At 42.4% G+C, this 16,315-nt stretch overlaps 1 protein-coding gene across 1 annotated transcript in view; it reads right to left on the minus strand.

Annotated features, from left to right (window-relative positions):
• LOC117725417 (latent-transforming growth factor beta-binding protein 2-like) overlaps positions 1-16,315 on the minus strand; it is a 75,863-nt gene that overhangs the window by 28,723 nt on the left and 30,825 nt on the right. The window contains 10 exon segments of the mRNA XM_034525565.1: positions 3,302-3,376; positions 12,168-12,180; positions 12,182-12,271; positions 13,382-13,420; positions 13,422-13,461; positions 13,463-13,512; positions 13,515-13,589; positions 13,591-13,650; positions 13,652-13,674; positions 14,891-15,094. Of these exon segments, the coding sequence (XP_034381456.1) occupies positions 3,302-3,376; positions 12,168-12,180; positions 12,182-12,271; positions 13,382-13,420; positions 13,422-13,461; positions 13,463-13,512; positions 13,515-13,589; positions 13,591-13,650; positions 13,652-13,674; positions 14,891-15,094 (669 nt within the window).

A 16,315-nucleotide genomic window follows, 5' to 3' on the forward strand; every position in this document is an offset into this window, starting at 1 on the left:
TAAAACCGCCAGCTGCTGGGAGGTGATGACATATGGTCGCTTATAGGTTATATTATAAACTCTTAGGGCTGTGGTAACCTTGACTTTGAAATCTGGACAATCACACTGAGGAAATGGAAATGTTTAAGATTATTATCTGCCCCAGCATCTTTCCATTGCAGTGTCCAATAAGGGCACAGCATCTCTCGCTTACGTCAAGTTTTCCCTCTCTGACACCTGAACCGTGTGCTGGGGCGATGCAGTGACCAGAGGAGTTTTCTTATTGCTCCAACAGCGCAGGAGTCACTAAGCCAAATGGAGGCAAGCGAGCCAGTTAATGTGCCAGGAGCATAGGGGGACATATTTCAGGGGCTTAGTCATGCGATTGCGAGCACACTGGGACCCGGCAAAGTGTGTTGTTCTACCGTGTTAAACAAAGAGCACATCATTAGGTCTTTCCCATTGCTTTGACGACTGGAACCCGACAGCCTGCCACCACAGATTTTTCCAATTTTAATTAATCTGCTCTTGTTTTCTTGTTTTGCTTCCTGATGGATAAAAAATAGTTTATATGGTATTGAGGCTGATAAATGATGTGGACTGAAGCAAATCCAAAGAATGCTTAAATGTTCTTTTTGTTGTTTCCTCTTTTCTATCTCTGTTGCCCTTTGTTTTTCCATTCCTATTCTTTTCGCTGGTTTGAAAGCTGAGGCTGGCCTTATAATGCCAAAGCCACCAGCCTCTATGTTATGACAACGTAAACAAACCTGTGTCTCTGTTAGCAAAAGCATCCTGTTTGGATGAGCAAGGATGAGGCACAGACTGTGAAGACAATGAAGCAGACCACCAGTGCCATGCCAGCATGTGCTGATAGACACACTCTCTAGAGCTTGGAACAACAATAATCTTGTACAGGTACTATGGGAGCTGGGTTTAGTTTAAGCAGCATGCTATCTGGTCAGAGTTCAGGTCAGCATTGGGCTCAGCCTTAATCACATGGGGTCTTTAATCCACGGTTCGGTTGAGTTCCAGATTAGTGCTATTGTTACAGTCTGCTGGTGGGTTGATTGGGATTGAAACTGACTTCCATGACAACCTGTCATGATCAGCACTAATCTCAACATCTATTTTGAATCTATGCTTGGTTGCTCTAGTTGCCAATGTTGACATGGTTGTTTTTATTGTCTAATGATACATTTGGATGACTTCAACTGCATCAAGTGTCAGCCAGTTTGCTGCGACCTTGCTTGACCTTAGCCACACTTAACTTCTGGAAAAATCAATACTCATATAAACACCGGCAGACACTGTAAAATAAATTGGCAGCATTGCTCTCTTTAATATGTATTGGCTGTTACTGCTAAAGGGAGTACCTAGTGACTACTTTGGACAACTCAAACCAGACATAATTTACGGGGCCAGAAAGACATCCATTCAGAAACTAAGAATAGAGGGTAATGCATTCTCAAAATACAGCCAAAGCAGCCATTATTGAGAAAAGAACATTTTCACAAGCACATTCCTGCTGTATAACCTAATATATATCAAGGCCTCAACCAGTTGCAGTATTCAAGGGGATAAATGTCAAATGTCAGTGTTTTCAAATTGTTACTAACTCTTAGTAAGTTGATCCAAAATTCTCAGGAGAGTTATGTAAGACTTCCATCATCTCTTGTGGCCTATGAGTAATATGACCTGCTCCGAGCACCAGTTTACTACACACAACGGAGACTACATGTGCCATTCATATAGCAAGCACAGTTAGAAATGGCCAATTCAGCTGACCTAGTTTCTTAGAAGCAGCTTCTGAAGATACGGAATCTTCTGAAGTCAGAGAGCATTGCGCGGCTTTGATGGGGCATCTTATCGTAACGTGGACGTCACTGAAGGGTCGGGGGCATGCAAGCAGTAATATTGGGCCAATTACTGAATATGAGACACGCTCTGCTCTATTCCAATAAAATATACTACAAAGAGCCGAGACTAGGAGACCCAGTTTGGCGAGCTGGACGCCATCCTGATAATAATGAAAAAATCCCAGGAAAATAAGTTTTTTTTTCTTCTTGGCAGTTGCTGTGAAACCTGAAATTATAAATAATTTGGGGGGAATGGAGCAGCGGCTGAACGGGACAGAGACTTTAAAGCGCTCCAGTAAATATTGTGGGTAACTGTCAGCTTTGCTTTTTTGGAACTCAAGAAATGAGCAACTGAAAGGGAGGCACATCTTGAAACAATCACAAAAGACAAGCATGAATAATAGAAAGATACATTTCAACATGTGTTGGCTTGTTGACACACTATTGGAAAATAAGTGTGTCCTTGTTCACGTCTTTATTTTCATTAAAATATACTTCCCAGCTCAGTCTTTACATTAAAACATCAGTGGGCCGATAGTATTGCACTGTATAAGAAAATATGGTGAACTTGCTGAACCAGTGGATGAGGCATGATATAGATGTAGTCAAAGCTGTGCACTGGACCTGTATGTTGCTGCACTGTCCTTTGGATCTTTGGATCATGACACCATTAATCAAGTCATTGACACAGCTCAGGTGGAGCGTCAGAAGGTATCAGCGTCAGTTGCAGTGTTCAGAGATTAAGCCGAGTATTTACTGTGTCTTTCATCTGTGGTTTATTTATTAATGCCAACTTATTCCAGGGCTATATACTAACACCAGCCACACATAAAAAATAGTCTAAATAGTCTGAGTTGTGGGACATTGTCTACAGAGTTGACACTGTGAGTGGCTTCAGGATCTACCAGCCAGCTCTCAACTAGACACCTCTGGGATGCTGCAACAGAGAAATATCCAGCGTATGCTCGGGAACAGTTTTACACAGAGATGGCTGGGTGAGCTCGCAGTTAAACAGGTTTTCTTCTGCTGTCATAAATATTGCGGCTGAGCCACAAACAGTCGTGCAACTGAAGCTTCCAAATACTCAGAGAGCCACATTTAGCATAATCGCAGCCTGCTGTACCATTCTCAACTGAGCACCCTAAAGACCAATTAAAACAGCAGCCGCAGGTGCTTATTGGCTGCTGAACTTTGACCTTGGACTAAGGCTAATTGTAGTCTTGACCTGGTTCCCATAGGGGCCAGAAGTACAGCAAGCAATACTTTTATAGGGGTCTACAGGGGTCCATGTATGCATTAAAACATGGAAACATATGGGCAGTAAGTTTTTTATCGGATCCATGTCATTATATTTTATATAAGCTCCATTTTTGTTATTTGTAAAATATGTAATTGGTTATATCTTACGATAACAATCAGAACATATTGAACTTCATACACATTCATCAACTTCTTTTAAATCTTACCTTGACAGTGAGTGAGATTCATCCGTTTAAAACCTTTGGGACATTCCACTTGTCCATTCGTAATCACTGCATATGCTGCAAACAGAAAGAGAAAGCACAGCTTTAGAAGAGCAAAAACGATCTGTGAGCCTTCACAACGCATCGCACAGGGAGAAAAAGGAGCCTGGCTTTAGGAGGGGACCATATCACTTACAGATGTGAGCATCTTGGCAAGAGGAAAAATGAGGGGACCCACAGCTTGGCCCCGTGGGACTCCAGAGTGAGTGTATGGAAATGGATACCCATCAACCACGTTTATAAGACAGCACTGCCATCCAGCAGAATGTAGGGATAACACTCGACGTCATCTATAATCATATTACCTATAACTCTCCTCAACCCCAAGGGACACATGAAGGAAGTGCTTACATCATAAATATGTTGAGGAAGCCTACGTGACAGACCTGACCTTTATCATCAACCGTGCGAATCTACTTAAACAAGAGACTAATGCTAAACTGTGCTCACTAGGAAGGATGATTGATGTACGGCTCACAGGACGGTGATTGGCTCAAAACTTCTTCTTGCTTGTTTTCTCCAAAGCAATGGAAGTTATATGCTGGGTGCTTCAGGTGTGTACATTAGAGGTTCACAGAAGTGCTGCAGTGAATAACCCAGTGTGGCCATAGTGACAGAGGTCTGAAAACATTATTACTCATTCGGCACGCAGTCAAGCACCCGCGTGCCATATTAATGTACAGAGAAGACGATGTGACGATCACATGGCCATAAGTCTGTTTTTGTGTGTCTGAATGTTTGACAGAGAGAGAGGGTGATTATTAGTAGCAGATATTTCCATGACATAAGCTGAGATGAAGAATGCGTCATATCATCTTGAAAGGAGGTGACCCAACCTCTGATTTTGGAGGGTAAATGTGTGTTTGGGTGAGGAAAGCTTTAAGAATAACAACATGCTTATTAGCATGACGGAACTGTTTCTCACTGTTACAGCTTATTCAGATTACAGTCATAAATCAGACAGCTTAAAGCAATGATGGTCATACTGTGCTTTACATTGCTTTCTAATCCTGATAGCCATGATTCACTTTAGCACATAAACATAATGGGAAATGTTGTTTCTGCCAAGATTTAAATATATATATGTATATATATATATATATATATATATATATATATATGTATATATATATATATATATATATATATATATATATATATACATATATACATATATATACATACATTCCTCACTCCTAGCAAATCGGAACAAATGACAGTCAAGGCCCGCGGTCCGAATCCGGCCCGCCACGTCATTTTATGTGGCCCGCGACAGCTAGAAAGGCATGATGGAGAGAGATAGCAATTTAAAGAAGATGGGAAAGTGAATACATGTTTGTGCTTCAAGGATAAAAAACGGTAAGTCTTCTTCACGTCAGCGTTTTGACACCAAACACGGAGCCAAGCACGCTAAATTTACCCTCCAAGAAAAACATAAACCTGTGCAAGAAATAAAAGGCAGACTGCAATCGCAGCAGAATATATTCACTAAAGCTTCAGCCAAAAAGGGTGCTGCTGTGAAAGCAAGCTTCATTGTGGCTGAAGAAATCGCAGAGCTTCCGTGCAGTGCATGCTACAGGTATGTGAGCAGGTGTGCCCCAGACCACATAAAGGAATGTGAGCAGGTGTGCCCCAGACCACATAAAGGAATGTGAGCAGGTGTGCCCCAGACCACATAAAGGTATGTGAGCAGGTGTGCCCCAGACCACATAAAGGTATGTCACACATGTTCTTAGCAGCTCACAATTATTTATTATGTCCCTCTCGACTCTGACAAAAATACTTTGAACAAAGTCAATGTAATATAAGAAATATGTTTGTCTTCGTTATTTACTTTTTTAAAGTTTGATCTTTGATAGAGTAATGTGTTTTATTTTTTAACCCTAAATTAGTTATAATAACAGAGAAATTACCGGACATTTATTTTTACATTATATAAATGCATGTACAATATTTTTTTACACTTAAATAAACAATAATCAAATGCAAAGACAGTTATTTAACAATATGTTAGGTAGTAGTTACATTTATACAGTGTTACAGTTACCGGCCCTTTGAGAGCAACCATAATGCTGATGTGGCCCAGGGTGAAAATGAGTTTGACACCCCTGGTTTAAAGCATGGCCAGAAAAAACTATTTTTTTTTTACCAAAGTACTGCAATGCCTTGCACTTGCTGCCCCAGCAACGATGGGTTAAAAACAAAAAACTACAGTCACAAGCAAAGAAAACACATCTCTTCCCCCGGTGTGCTGGGAAAGAGAGACAAGTTAATGTGTTTGTGACCAAAGTTCCAGAAAACCAAGGTGTTGAGATGTGCGACTGAAAGGGATGTAAATGTAAATGACTATCTGGGTGCCTAAATGCGGGCAAGCAGAACCAGACGTGTTCGGGATAAATCGGACATAAGCAAACATATACAATGAATCTAATTTATCAAATAAAAATCAAATCTGTGTTCAGAAACTCGGTTATTCATTTTCGATGTTGGTTAATGGAAAGAATTAGGTACCATATGTGTTTAGATTCCAAACCAAGTGGCTAGAAACTTTCAATATGTACGGGATACCAATTTAGCAATCCTGTAAACGTTCACCGTCAAAACCCAACCCAGCAATCAGTCATGAGTTTGTGTCATTTTCCCAGGAGTGACTGGAATGTGTGCCACATGGAGGCTTTGGGAACACGTTCCTGGAAGCTGAGTTATGTTTTTGTCCTGCTGTGACCAATTGGACCAGGCAGGGTCAATGTACCTGAGGGTTGTCAAAGCAGAAGTGGGTCAGCATGAAGGGGGCAACGGGAAAAGGGGGAACTGTGTCAAAGTGACGCCCCTGTTCCTGTCGGCCCACCTCCTCATCTTCCTCCGCACCCTCCTAATCCCCCTTTCAAAGTTTCTGAGTAATGAGCTGTTGTGGTAGGGCGGTGTGCACGCCCTCCTGCAGAGATGGTATAAGGGAAAGTCTGGGCTGAGTGACAGCAGGGCGCACATGCCAAGGGAAGCCCAGTAGGGGAGGTCCGGGTGTCTCAATAAAGCTTATTAGCAGGGAGGTGAGGACCTCTGTAACAACATGAATCTGAGAGACAGCACATTTAAAAACCTGTCTTACAATGGCGTGAAAGAAAAGATTGAGATGTTGTAAAAGTCTTGAGCAGCCTAATTATGTAAGTACCGCACAGACATGAAACATTACGTGATGTAAAGTTGGCATGTTTCCACATATACCAGACACATGTACAGGATATGTTCGTAAATCTTTATTTGCACATAGGATCTAATTTGGTTGATTGTGCTCAACATTTTTCTCATTTGCGTCCTGGATCTGAAAATGCTTATTGTCAGTTTGGTAGATCTTTATTGTTCCCTCGGGGGAATTTGTTTGCAGTCAGGTTCAAGAACCAGATGTTGAAACTCAGCATGCTGAGGTTGACAACAGCCCTCTACACGTACAGTACATACTGGTTGCCCTTTGCAGGATGTGTTTATTATAAGATGCAGAGTCAATTCATCAATTCATTTTGCAATTTTAGAGCAGGTTTTGATACATTATTGTGTCTGAATCTTAGATTACTGTACCAGCAAATCAGAATCATGTCTTCAGAACATTCAACTCAAGAAAAGATATTAATCAGCAGAACTACGAATCTGTGAGAACTTGACACTGTAAGTTTTGTTAAGTAAAAAAAGCTAAGAATTCCGGTATCCTTAAGAGGATTCATTGTGTGTCTGTTCTTATGCTTGTCTCTACAGTCACTTGTGTAGAAAACATGGAGTTACATAGGCAGTGGCTTGCAAGAGTGAGCTCAAGCTGCGCATCATTAGTGTCACCCTGGGTTACAAAGACTGTAGACCCAGACTGCTCTGTATCCACTGAGGGTACAGACAGAAGCTTCCAATTGTTGTATATCCATTTAGCCCTGTTTAACAAAAGACATCGTCACCCCTTACTAATTTATTGTCCGTCTCCATTCATTGGTATTGTGCATTCCACTGGCAACTGTTCAATAATATTTGCTCAAGTTTCCTGACCTGAAAGTGTAATTCAAATTCCTTGAAGCTTTTTTATAGACGGTGCTGTCCTAAATTCAATCTGAATTAATCTATTTTTTTTAATTTTTTTAATTTGGTCCACACAGGGCCCTGCTGAGGGTATTCAAATGAAAGGACAGCTTATGCTAAATGAGAGCGAGAGTAAAGAGAGAAAAGGGCAGGAGGCTGAGAACGGAGAGAGTTTATGGTCAAATGGGCTCCTTGGCTGTACAGAAATCTTCAATTGCTAATTTGGTACAATCACTCGGCAGACCACCCGGCCCGAGGGCTGTTCTTCTAAAACGATTGAAAGGTTTGGTCCATCAATCACAGGGCTCAAAGCCCTTCACCAGTTTCCTCAGGGATCTGCCTGGGAGGCAACCTCAGTGTTGGGCTTCTCCTATTAGCTGTCTGGAAAACCTGTGAGCGCGTGGGAGACGGAGGATGGAGGTAGGAGGGATTGATGCCATACACAGGATGGGAACAGGAGACAGTCTTCCCTTCCACTCCATTGAGGGTCAATCTATCGGAAAACAATCAACACCAAAGCCAAGTCCTCTTCAGGATCCTTTCCGGCAATTTACTTTCTGACATGCTGCCACGGGACAAACTGGTGCCGCCGCAAGAAAACTATGAGCAAAGAGAGATCTTTCATCACCACAGAGAGTTTTGAGACGTTTGAGTCTCTAAGATGTCAAAGCCATCTCATCTTGGCCTTAGAGCCAATGCTTGATTGGAGCAAACAGCTTAAGGGAAAGCTTTGAAAACAGAAGGTCTCCTTTGCACGCGCCACATTTGCCATTCTAGTATGGTCCATATCAAATGCCCTGTAAATAATGTGTCCTTGTCAGTGAAGCAAAGGCTAATAAGTTTGGACAAATGGGACTAATATGAACATCCTCTCACAGATACAGACACTGCTATTACCATCCCACAACACATGTGAAGCAACCAAAAGGCTGTAATTGGAAATTATAAAAATGTTCTGCAACATTAAATCTTTACTTAAAATATACTTTGCATTGATTTTATTAACAAAAGTATGCATTTTACATCTCTTTTGTAGTTTGAAAATGTAGCTTAATGCCCTTCTCCAAGACACTGATGGCAATAGAAACCGCATCAAAACAGACCCACATTCCTCTATAATCTCCAATTTACTGTGGTATAGTAACCACTTGGGCTAGTTCCAAAAGAAGGCATGCCACAGTACATTCCCAATAAAAATGTGCTTAACTTCACTTGTATCCAATTAAAAAATGCAACACAAGTTTCAAATCCATCTGCCTCTAACAGGGATTTATGTCTCGTAGCGGTTGGGTCTGCTCAGCACTGATTAGCCGCACTGCTGCCTAGCTAATAGATTCCATCATTATAGTTGTGAAGGAATAAGTCTAACATCAATGAATCAAATGCTGTCAAAGATACGTGACTGTCAGGATCTGTAGTGTTGTTTCGTGTTTCCTGTCTTATTTTGAAGTCCTTGTCTCTCGTGTCCTCTGTTTCTCTTCACTTCCTGTCCCTGTGATTGTCTGCCCTGTTCCTGATTGTTTCCTCCTGTGTCCAATCACCTGCACCAGCCCTCTGTATTTAAGTCCTGTTCATGTCATTCCCCTTTGTCGGTTCGTCTTGTCTAGATCGTGGAAGATCTTGTGTGCATGTTTTGTATCCTGGTTTTTTGGAATCCTGTTTTGGAATCCTGTTTAGCAATAAAAGTTGCTTTTCCATCGTTGACGGCGTTTGGGTCCTGTGTTTCAAGCTGCACATAACAGTGACATCTCTATCTGATCACCATGAGAAGCTGCTGCAGAGCTGTTTCCAATGCATCTGTTCACTCGCTGCCTATTGCTTCTCTGGTTTTCGTTGGTAATTAAGAAGTATTCATGTTTGATCAGTGCTAATAAAAAGCATTGAGTGCAGGCTTTGGCCCCTCGTTGGATGTCAGATTTAATGTCCGGGAAATAGATGGGAGATTTGGGCGAGTATGAGTTAATGTGGGAAGATCTGTGGAGCTCTGTGGGCCCCCTCGTTCTTTGCCTCATCTGACTTTATTGATCTAAACCTCATGAAGAATAGTATCCTCGTTACGGAGAGACAGCAAGAAGGAAGGGGAGAGCAGACCGACAACTCCTAGATAGATGTACGATATAAGGCGGGGCAACAACATAGGGCAGTGACATCATGATGACCTTGATGACCCAGGTACGTGGAGTTAGAGGAAGCCAAGGCTCCTGTGGGTGTGGTGGTTACTTTAGGCCCCGGGGACATCTTATCTGGCTCCTGGGAATCTCCCAGCCTCACAGGCGGGGAGAGTCACAGAGAGGGAAGCTGCCCAGCAATGACAGATTGGGAGACAAACAAATGGCTTGTGGAATTCCACGAGCTGTGAAGCTTACAGTGAGGGCCAGCACAATTATAGAGAGTCATGCCAACATTGCATTATGGGTCAGACTCAGGCCACAGCAAATGGTCTTCTGTTGGCTTATTCGACCTCAGATCATCCCCAGAGTTGCATAAACAACACTACCCTGCTGCCTCTTTGCGTTTCAAGGATACACTTGCTCTCAATTACTGTCATGTGCTCATTATTGGACCTGTGCATCCACATGTCCTCCTCATTCTCATTCTCACTTGACTCACTGGTTAGCTCCCATACTCAAGGACAGTTTTGACAAACTCTACATCAGATTGAGATCATCCCAGATTGAATCAGTTTGAAATTCAAGCAAAAGTGCAGTGCAGTTGTTTTTTTTCACACCTCCCTATCATCAGAACCAGAGAGATGGAGTTGACTACAGCCTCTTCTGGTTGATCTGGATCTCATTATGACCCAGGAATCCTCTGCATGCGACTTTTAAAGGCTCTGGCTCCTGAGGGCTTCGGCTCCCACTGAGATAGGATGCAGTGGCATTCATGCCTCCATAACGTCAGCCCTCCTTCGCATACACATACAGACACAAAACTTACAAGCACACATAATGCCATCCCTTATTTACACAACAGTAACATAAAGTCCTTGTATAATAATAGCCAGCTCTACAATATCTCAGCTGCCCTGAAATGTGTACTTTCAGACTTCACAAAGAGACCCAACCAAACAGCAATACATTTTGAGTCTATATTTGTGTCAAGCATTGTGCTGATTATACTATATGATACTGTATCCTTCACTATATTGAGTAAGGCTGCTATACTGTATAAGACTTACTTAAACAAAGGTGAATATAGTGTAGTCATGTATTAAGGAAATAAAGTTGCATTGATTCCTCTCAGTCAACAGTGCATTTTGTAACCTGCTATAAACGGACCAATGGTAGCATTACACCCCTACATACAAACTGTACTTTCACATCGTCATCGTTGCATACTTTAACAAGAGACACAGGAGACTCTTAAAAAACTATATGACTTTTCACCACACTGCAAGCCGACAACTGACCCTTTTGCTATTAAATAAAAAAGGAAAGCATTGTTTTTCATGGACTGTTGTCTCCAGGTTTTATATTATTCCTGTCAAGCGTAAGAAAGCAGTAAGAGAGGAATGCATGAAAACATATCGCCAAGTGTCTATATTGTGAACAATAACACTGAGAGGAATTTAAAGCATTTCACTTATTAAAGCTCCTTCCAATTATTCTGGGACATACATGACTTACATTTCCCTTTCTTTCCTATCCCTTCTTCCCTGCCTGCGTGTGACCTGTGACCCCGAGCTAACAGTATGATGCCCCCCAAAACAACCACAAAAATGAGTGAACGAGGTATTGACTCGGTTTCTGCGACAAACTTCAAAGGAGGGACCAGGGGAAAACATCTGGGACCCAAAAGAGATCATACCGGGGATTTAGGAATCTGGCATGCCCAGGGAGATAGAGAGTGGGAGAGAAAAGAATGGATCGGCATCTATGATAGATGTAGCAGATAGAAAGGGATGACGTCTGCTTCTGTTTAAGGTCCAGTCAGACATTAAACAGGGTATGATAGCCAACTAACATCTTGCAGGCATGGCCGTAATATGATTGTCTGTAATGTATGAAATGTCCACACAGGCAACCAAAGTTGCTTCCCAGGAGGCCCTCAATAGCCTGCGAAGGTCCTGCCCTTCATGTAACACGGCAGAGCTGTCAGGCCAAGTGAGAGTCTCCATCTACATCACCACCCACCCTGCCTGGCATGTGATGGCGTGCAACAACCCAGTTGCTTGTTTCTCAAACCTACCGCAGCTCCAGTTGGGAAAGCAGCTGAACTGCGGGTGTTCATTCCCCCTTCAAGGCCATGTTGGCTCAAGCCGCCCGCAGGGTGGGTGGCACTCCTGCAGGCTCTCATCTTCATGCTAAATGTGTTTTCATTCACTTCCCGGTTTTGGTTTTTATAAAAAAGCGAAAACAGCTTCATTCTTGCAATTGGAGCGCATGGGCCGAGTCAGAGCCCCATCAGAGGAGTGAGTAATGAAGTATGATACATGCTAATCCTAATCCTCATCAATCATTAGTTTGGTTTAGACCTGTGATTAAATGCTGTAAAAAATCTACCAGGCATAAACAACCGCTGCTAAAGTATATAACAGGCTAAACTCCTTGATGTGCAAGCACTATGGAAGTAGAGCCCAGCTGTGTCTTATTGTTTTGAACCAATGAGAATAAACAGCACAAGAATACCAAGAGATCAACATACCAAAGGCACAACAGAAAATAATACCAACATAATTAGACCAGATTTTGAAATAGATTAGATTTAAGTATGAAATGGAAACAGAGTGGAACACAAGGTCAGAAGGGCTTACCTGGTTTGGTTGGGACACTTTTGGCACTTGTTGAGACCCCAGGAGGCGCCCACACTTCCACAGCAATCATCCTGTTTGGTTAGGCCTGGCAGAGGCTTGCCACACTACAACAACACACATCTGCGTTAAATCTAAGAAACAAGTTCTTATAATGAATGTTACATATTTGTGCACGCATGCTTGTTTGTTTTCAAATGTGTGCATGTGTACCTATCTGCAAGGACAGAGTGAACCAGACACATCTGATACAAGTTAGTTGGAGGAGGACACAAGCACTGAGTCTCTAGAACAGCTATGAACCTCCTGGCAAGCCTTTTGAGGCACTTGGCTAATTGTGAAGATAGATTCCTATCAGACCTTATTGATATTTTTGCCAATAGAGGTTTATGAGACGTAAGAGGACATTCCTTTGGAGAACACCAAACTAGCATACTGGCAGGGGAAGAGGGAAAACTAGCGGCTGAAGCTTTTGAACACTACATATCTGGCGCAGTTCTATTGAGGTTTTGAAAAATCATTTTGACTGAAGGCTTTAATTTCTAAGCTCTGTATGAAACCAGAGTAGAGAAAGTGGGAGCTGCAGATCAGCACAAAAAACTTGTTCAAGGAATAATGCTGGCAAGACAACTATTCTGCAGATCATGGTGTTGTTTCAACTTCAAAACAAAAGGCTATGAGTCAAACATAGATAGCTCTTTATCACAGCCAAACAAACATATGCTGTATTAGACCTCAGATTAGCCGAAGTCACACTTAAGTACTTGCCTTTCCTAACTTCCTCTTCCCTTTGATGAATGTCTGTTGTGGCATTCATACATTATTACAACTATGCAAACTACAGTAAATCTGTGGTGCATGTCATAGTGTGACAGAGGACCACCTGCTGTGGCCCACATCGTCACATTTGAGCTGCAAAGAGGACAACATGGGAACACATGCAAACTCATAACATGCCTATGTTGGGGAACTGGTGGAACATGAGATGACATGTGTGGTCAAAGCTAATACATCCTGGACATGACATAAATCCTAGCCACAGGCCCACTTCCTGTTTGAGATAGCAGCAATCAGAGAAGGGGATGGGATGGGAGCGTGACGGTACCTTTGGTAAAACAGACATTTTTCACTCACTGGTGTCAACAGCTCCAATGGTAGCTTACCTCAGCTAGTGATGACAGTGTACATAGATCGTTTTAATGACTGTAACACAATACCTGTCCATCAACTGTCTCTTGAAAGCATCTCCCAACATGGTCCGTTCTGATGGTTGTGCGTTCTGGCTTGGTTATTCCTCGTTTCCACTGGTGTGTGGGTGCCTGCTGCTATGGTCATTGGTGGGGTTCATGGTCCATTCCCAGGCTGGGAGCGCTGCTGGACCGAGTTGAGCCCCCATCTGCGGTGGCCGGGTCTCTGTCCTGGCTGGGACCCAAGCTACTTGGTGGATCTGGACTTCAGCATCTGGAGGGTGCTGAATGTGGACGTTTCACCAAGGATGGATGGAGAGACACTGGAGAAGAAAAGATGTACAGTTTATACAATATAGAGGAACATTTATAGCAGTGACACTTGGTCAGCGGGCCAGATAGGGTTCTGTGTGGCTTTAATTCACAATGAAAATAAATTGATTCACAAAGGCATTTTCTTTATTTAATATAAACACAAAACATCAAAATAGACGAATAAAACCTTGTTTATCAAAAGAAAGTGCGAGTGGAGGATCCCGGACAATGCCACAGAGGTAGGGGCTAAGCCCGAGTGACCCCAGGCAAAGCAAGTTGTCCCTGGTTTATAGTGACAATTTTTTGGATAATGTAAGTGAACGCATCCTCATTCAAGGATAACAGCTGAATAAGCATGCTGCAGTTTCGATTTATCAGCAACATCCTCCACAGAGTTATTAACACACACTCAGCTTGCTTCATAACCAAGTTACGAGATCTACTGGGGGAATTTCCGAATATGAAGAAACTATTAAGAAATGACCAAACAACAACAACAAAAAGACTTTTAAATTCGTTGGTTTAAATCAAATCATCATAAAGACCAAAAACAGATTTGTTGAGGAACTGAGAAGATGTTGAAATGTGGAGAATGAGCTCTTTTGTCCTCTTCGCAGAAGGGAAGCATCTATCTTCAGAGAGTGCCAGGGTTTTTTCCCAGAATCCTGACCCACAATCATGAATCATAATTGCATAGACAGATGACAGAAACCCTGTACGTGAAACCTGAGAGTATATACTGTATAAAGCATACGGGACATGAAGGATCATTTATTTGTTGTGACATGACCAATTCAGACATTGGATATATTGGATTATTATTATTATTTTAATCAAAATAGAGGATAAAAGACTTCTGAGTGGAATTGTATTTATCTAAGGCTAAGCTTCTGCTAGTTACTGATGCAATGATGCAATAAGGAAATTGAAAATCAGGAGAAATAGAAAGAAATACCTCATCACTTCATGGTCTTGCTCTATTTCTAATAAACACTTCTGTTTGATAAAAGCAGCATTGTGTGGACAATAGGAGGGCTTCCACTAAGTCATCCATTACTTATTCTGACCTCCACTGCCAGCAATGGAAAATCAAGGAGTAGTCGTTATGCATTAAAACACATTTTTAAAGGATGAAGGCCCCCATCACTCCAGCTATTGAACATCTGAGCATTTGAACTGTGGCCAATGGCTGCCTTCCCATTGGCTACAGTGGTGGGGGATTACCTTGCTGATTGGACAGTGGTAGAGTGTACATGGAGTGGAGGGGAGATTTTGGTTCCTGGTGGCTGGCATCCTTGTTGTGAGGGGTGGGTCTGGCAGGAGGCGGGGCTGGCAGGTGACAAAACTTTCCTGTTGAATTTGATGGACACCAGCACAGGTCCCTGCCGATGCATCGGCCTCCATTAAGACAGGGTATCTGACAAAAGACTGCAGCGAGGATGAAGAGAGAAGCACAGGGTTGGGTGATTCAAAGGGAAACAGAAAAAGATAAAGAGGTTATCTGAAGTGAAAGACTTGTTAGCATATACAACACGCCACATTTAATTACACCGATTTATGCATCCTCATGCACACGGATCCGGTAATAAGAAATTAGGATTTTCCTAATAGGAAGGGCATGTGCTGAGGCTTCATGTGGACAGGCTTTGTTTTCAAATGGTTAGCACATTGTAATGCTGTTCTCTACTTTGGCCCCACCAGACAACAGTTTCAACTTTGTCCTGAGGGCCTCCTGCTGCACCTCCTTCATTGGCATGTTTTGCCTCACATCAGTAACTCCTGTGCATGGCGACGAGTGGTGATTCATCCTGTAATAATTCTGAAAGAATAGCATGTGCATGGATATCTGTAGGGAAAACAACATGCATTTCCAAGGTGGGCAACTGGCTCTCAACAATATAAGTCAATTGAATCACAAAACTTGCTCAGACTACAGCTCGATTTACAGTTTGCGAGAGAAGGCCAGCACTGGCCAGATGGTGTTGCCTTCACAGCCTTTTCTGGCTGGCCTTATCTTTTAGCATACAGGAAGGGTGCCAGCCAAGCTCACTACATACTTGGGCCTGGTCCCATCTACAGATTCGCTCTGAACTGACCTGCCCTTAACTTAAAACATCAAAGACTATCAAATAGAGAAAAAAAACTATCTAACCGTGGCAAATCAGAAAAGGAACATTTTGGACAGTTGGATGAAGGATGAAAAAGTGAAGCACTGCACGTTTTTTGGCTCAGCAGCACCACACACCACAAATAGGACTACTTTACAAGGCAGCTAGACATAAGGACGGCCCACTCTTATGAGATGAAAGACGCCGCTAGTGATGGAAACATGCAGTGAACTGCATCCTCTCTGTCTAGTTGAGACACACAGTAAACACAAATAAGGTGCAAATAGGGAACAGAGAGAAATGTAGGGAATGAGCTCCTTAGCTTGTAGCATCAACAACATTGAGACTGAAGGAGGAAGGATGAAACAGATTGAAAACAAAGAGAGAGAGAGAGAGAGAGAGAGAGGAAGAATAAGCAATTTGAGTGAAAAAAACATAAAAAAACAGACAGAGAGAGGTCCAGAGTTGATGTCTACAGACACAGGAAGTCCTCCAGTGATTAGACACACTGGCTAAATTATCAGTTCAAGGAGGCTATTAA

The sequence above is a fragment of the Cyclopterus lumpus genome, chromosome 22, assembly GCF_009769545.1.
Source record: "Cyclopterus lumpus isolate fCycLum1 chromosome 22, fCycLum1.pri, whole genome shotgun sequence".
Taxonomy (NCBI): Eukaryota; Metazoa; Chordata; class Actinopteri; order Perciformes; family Cyclopteridae; genus Cyclopterus; species Cyclopterus lumpus.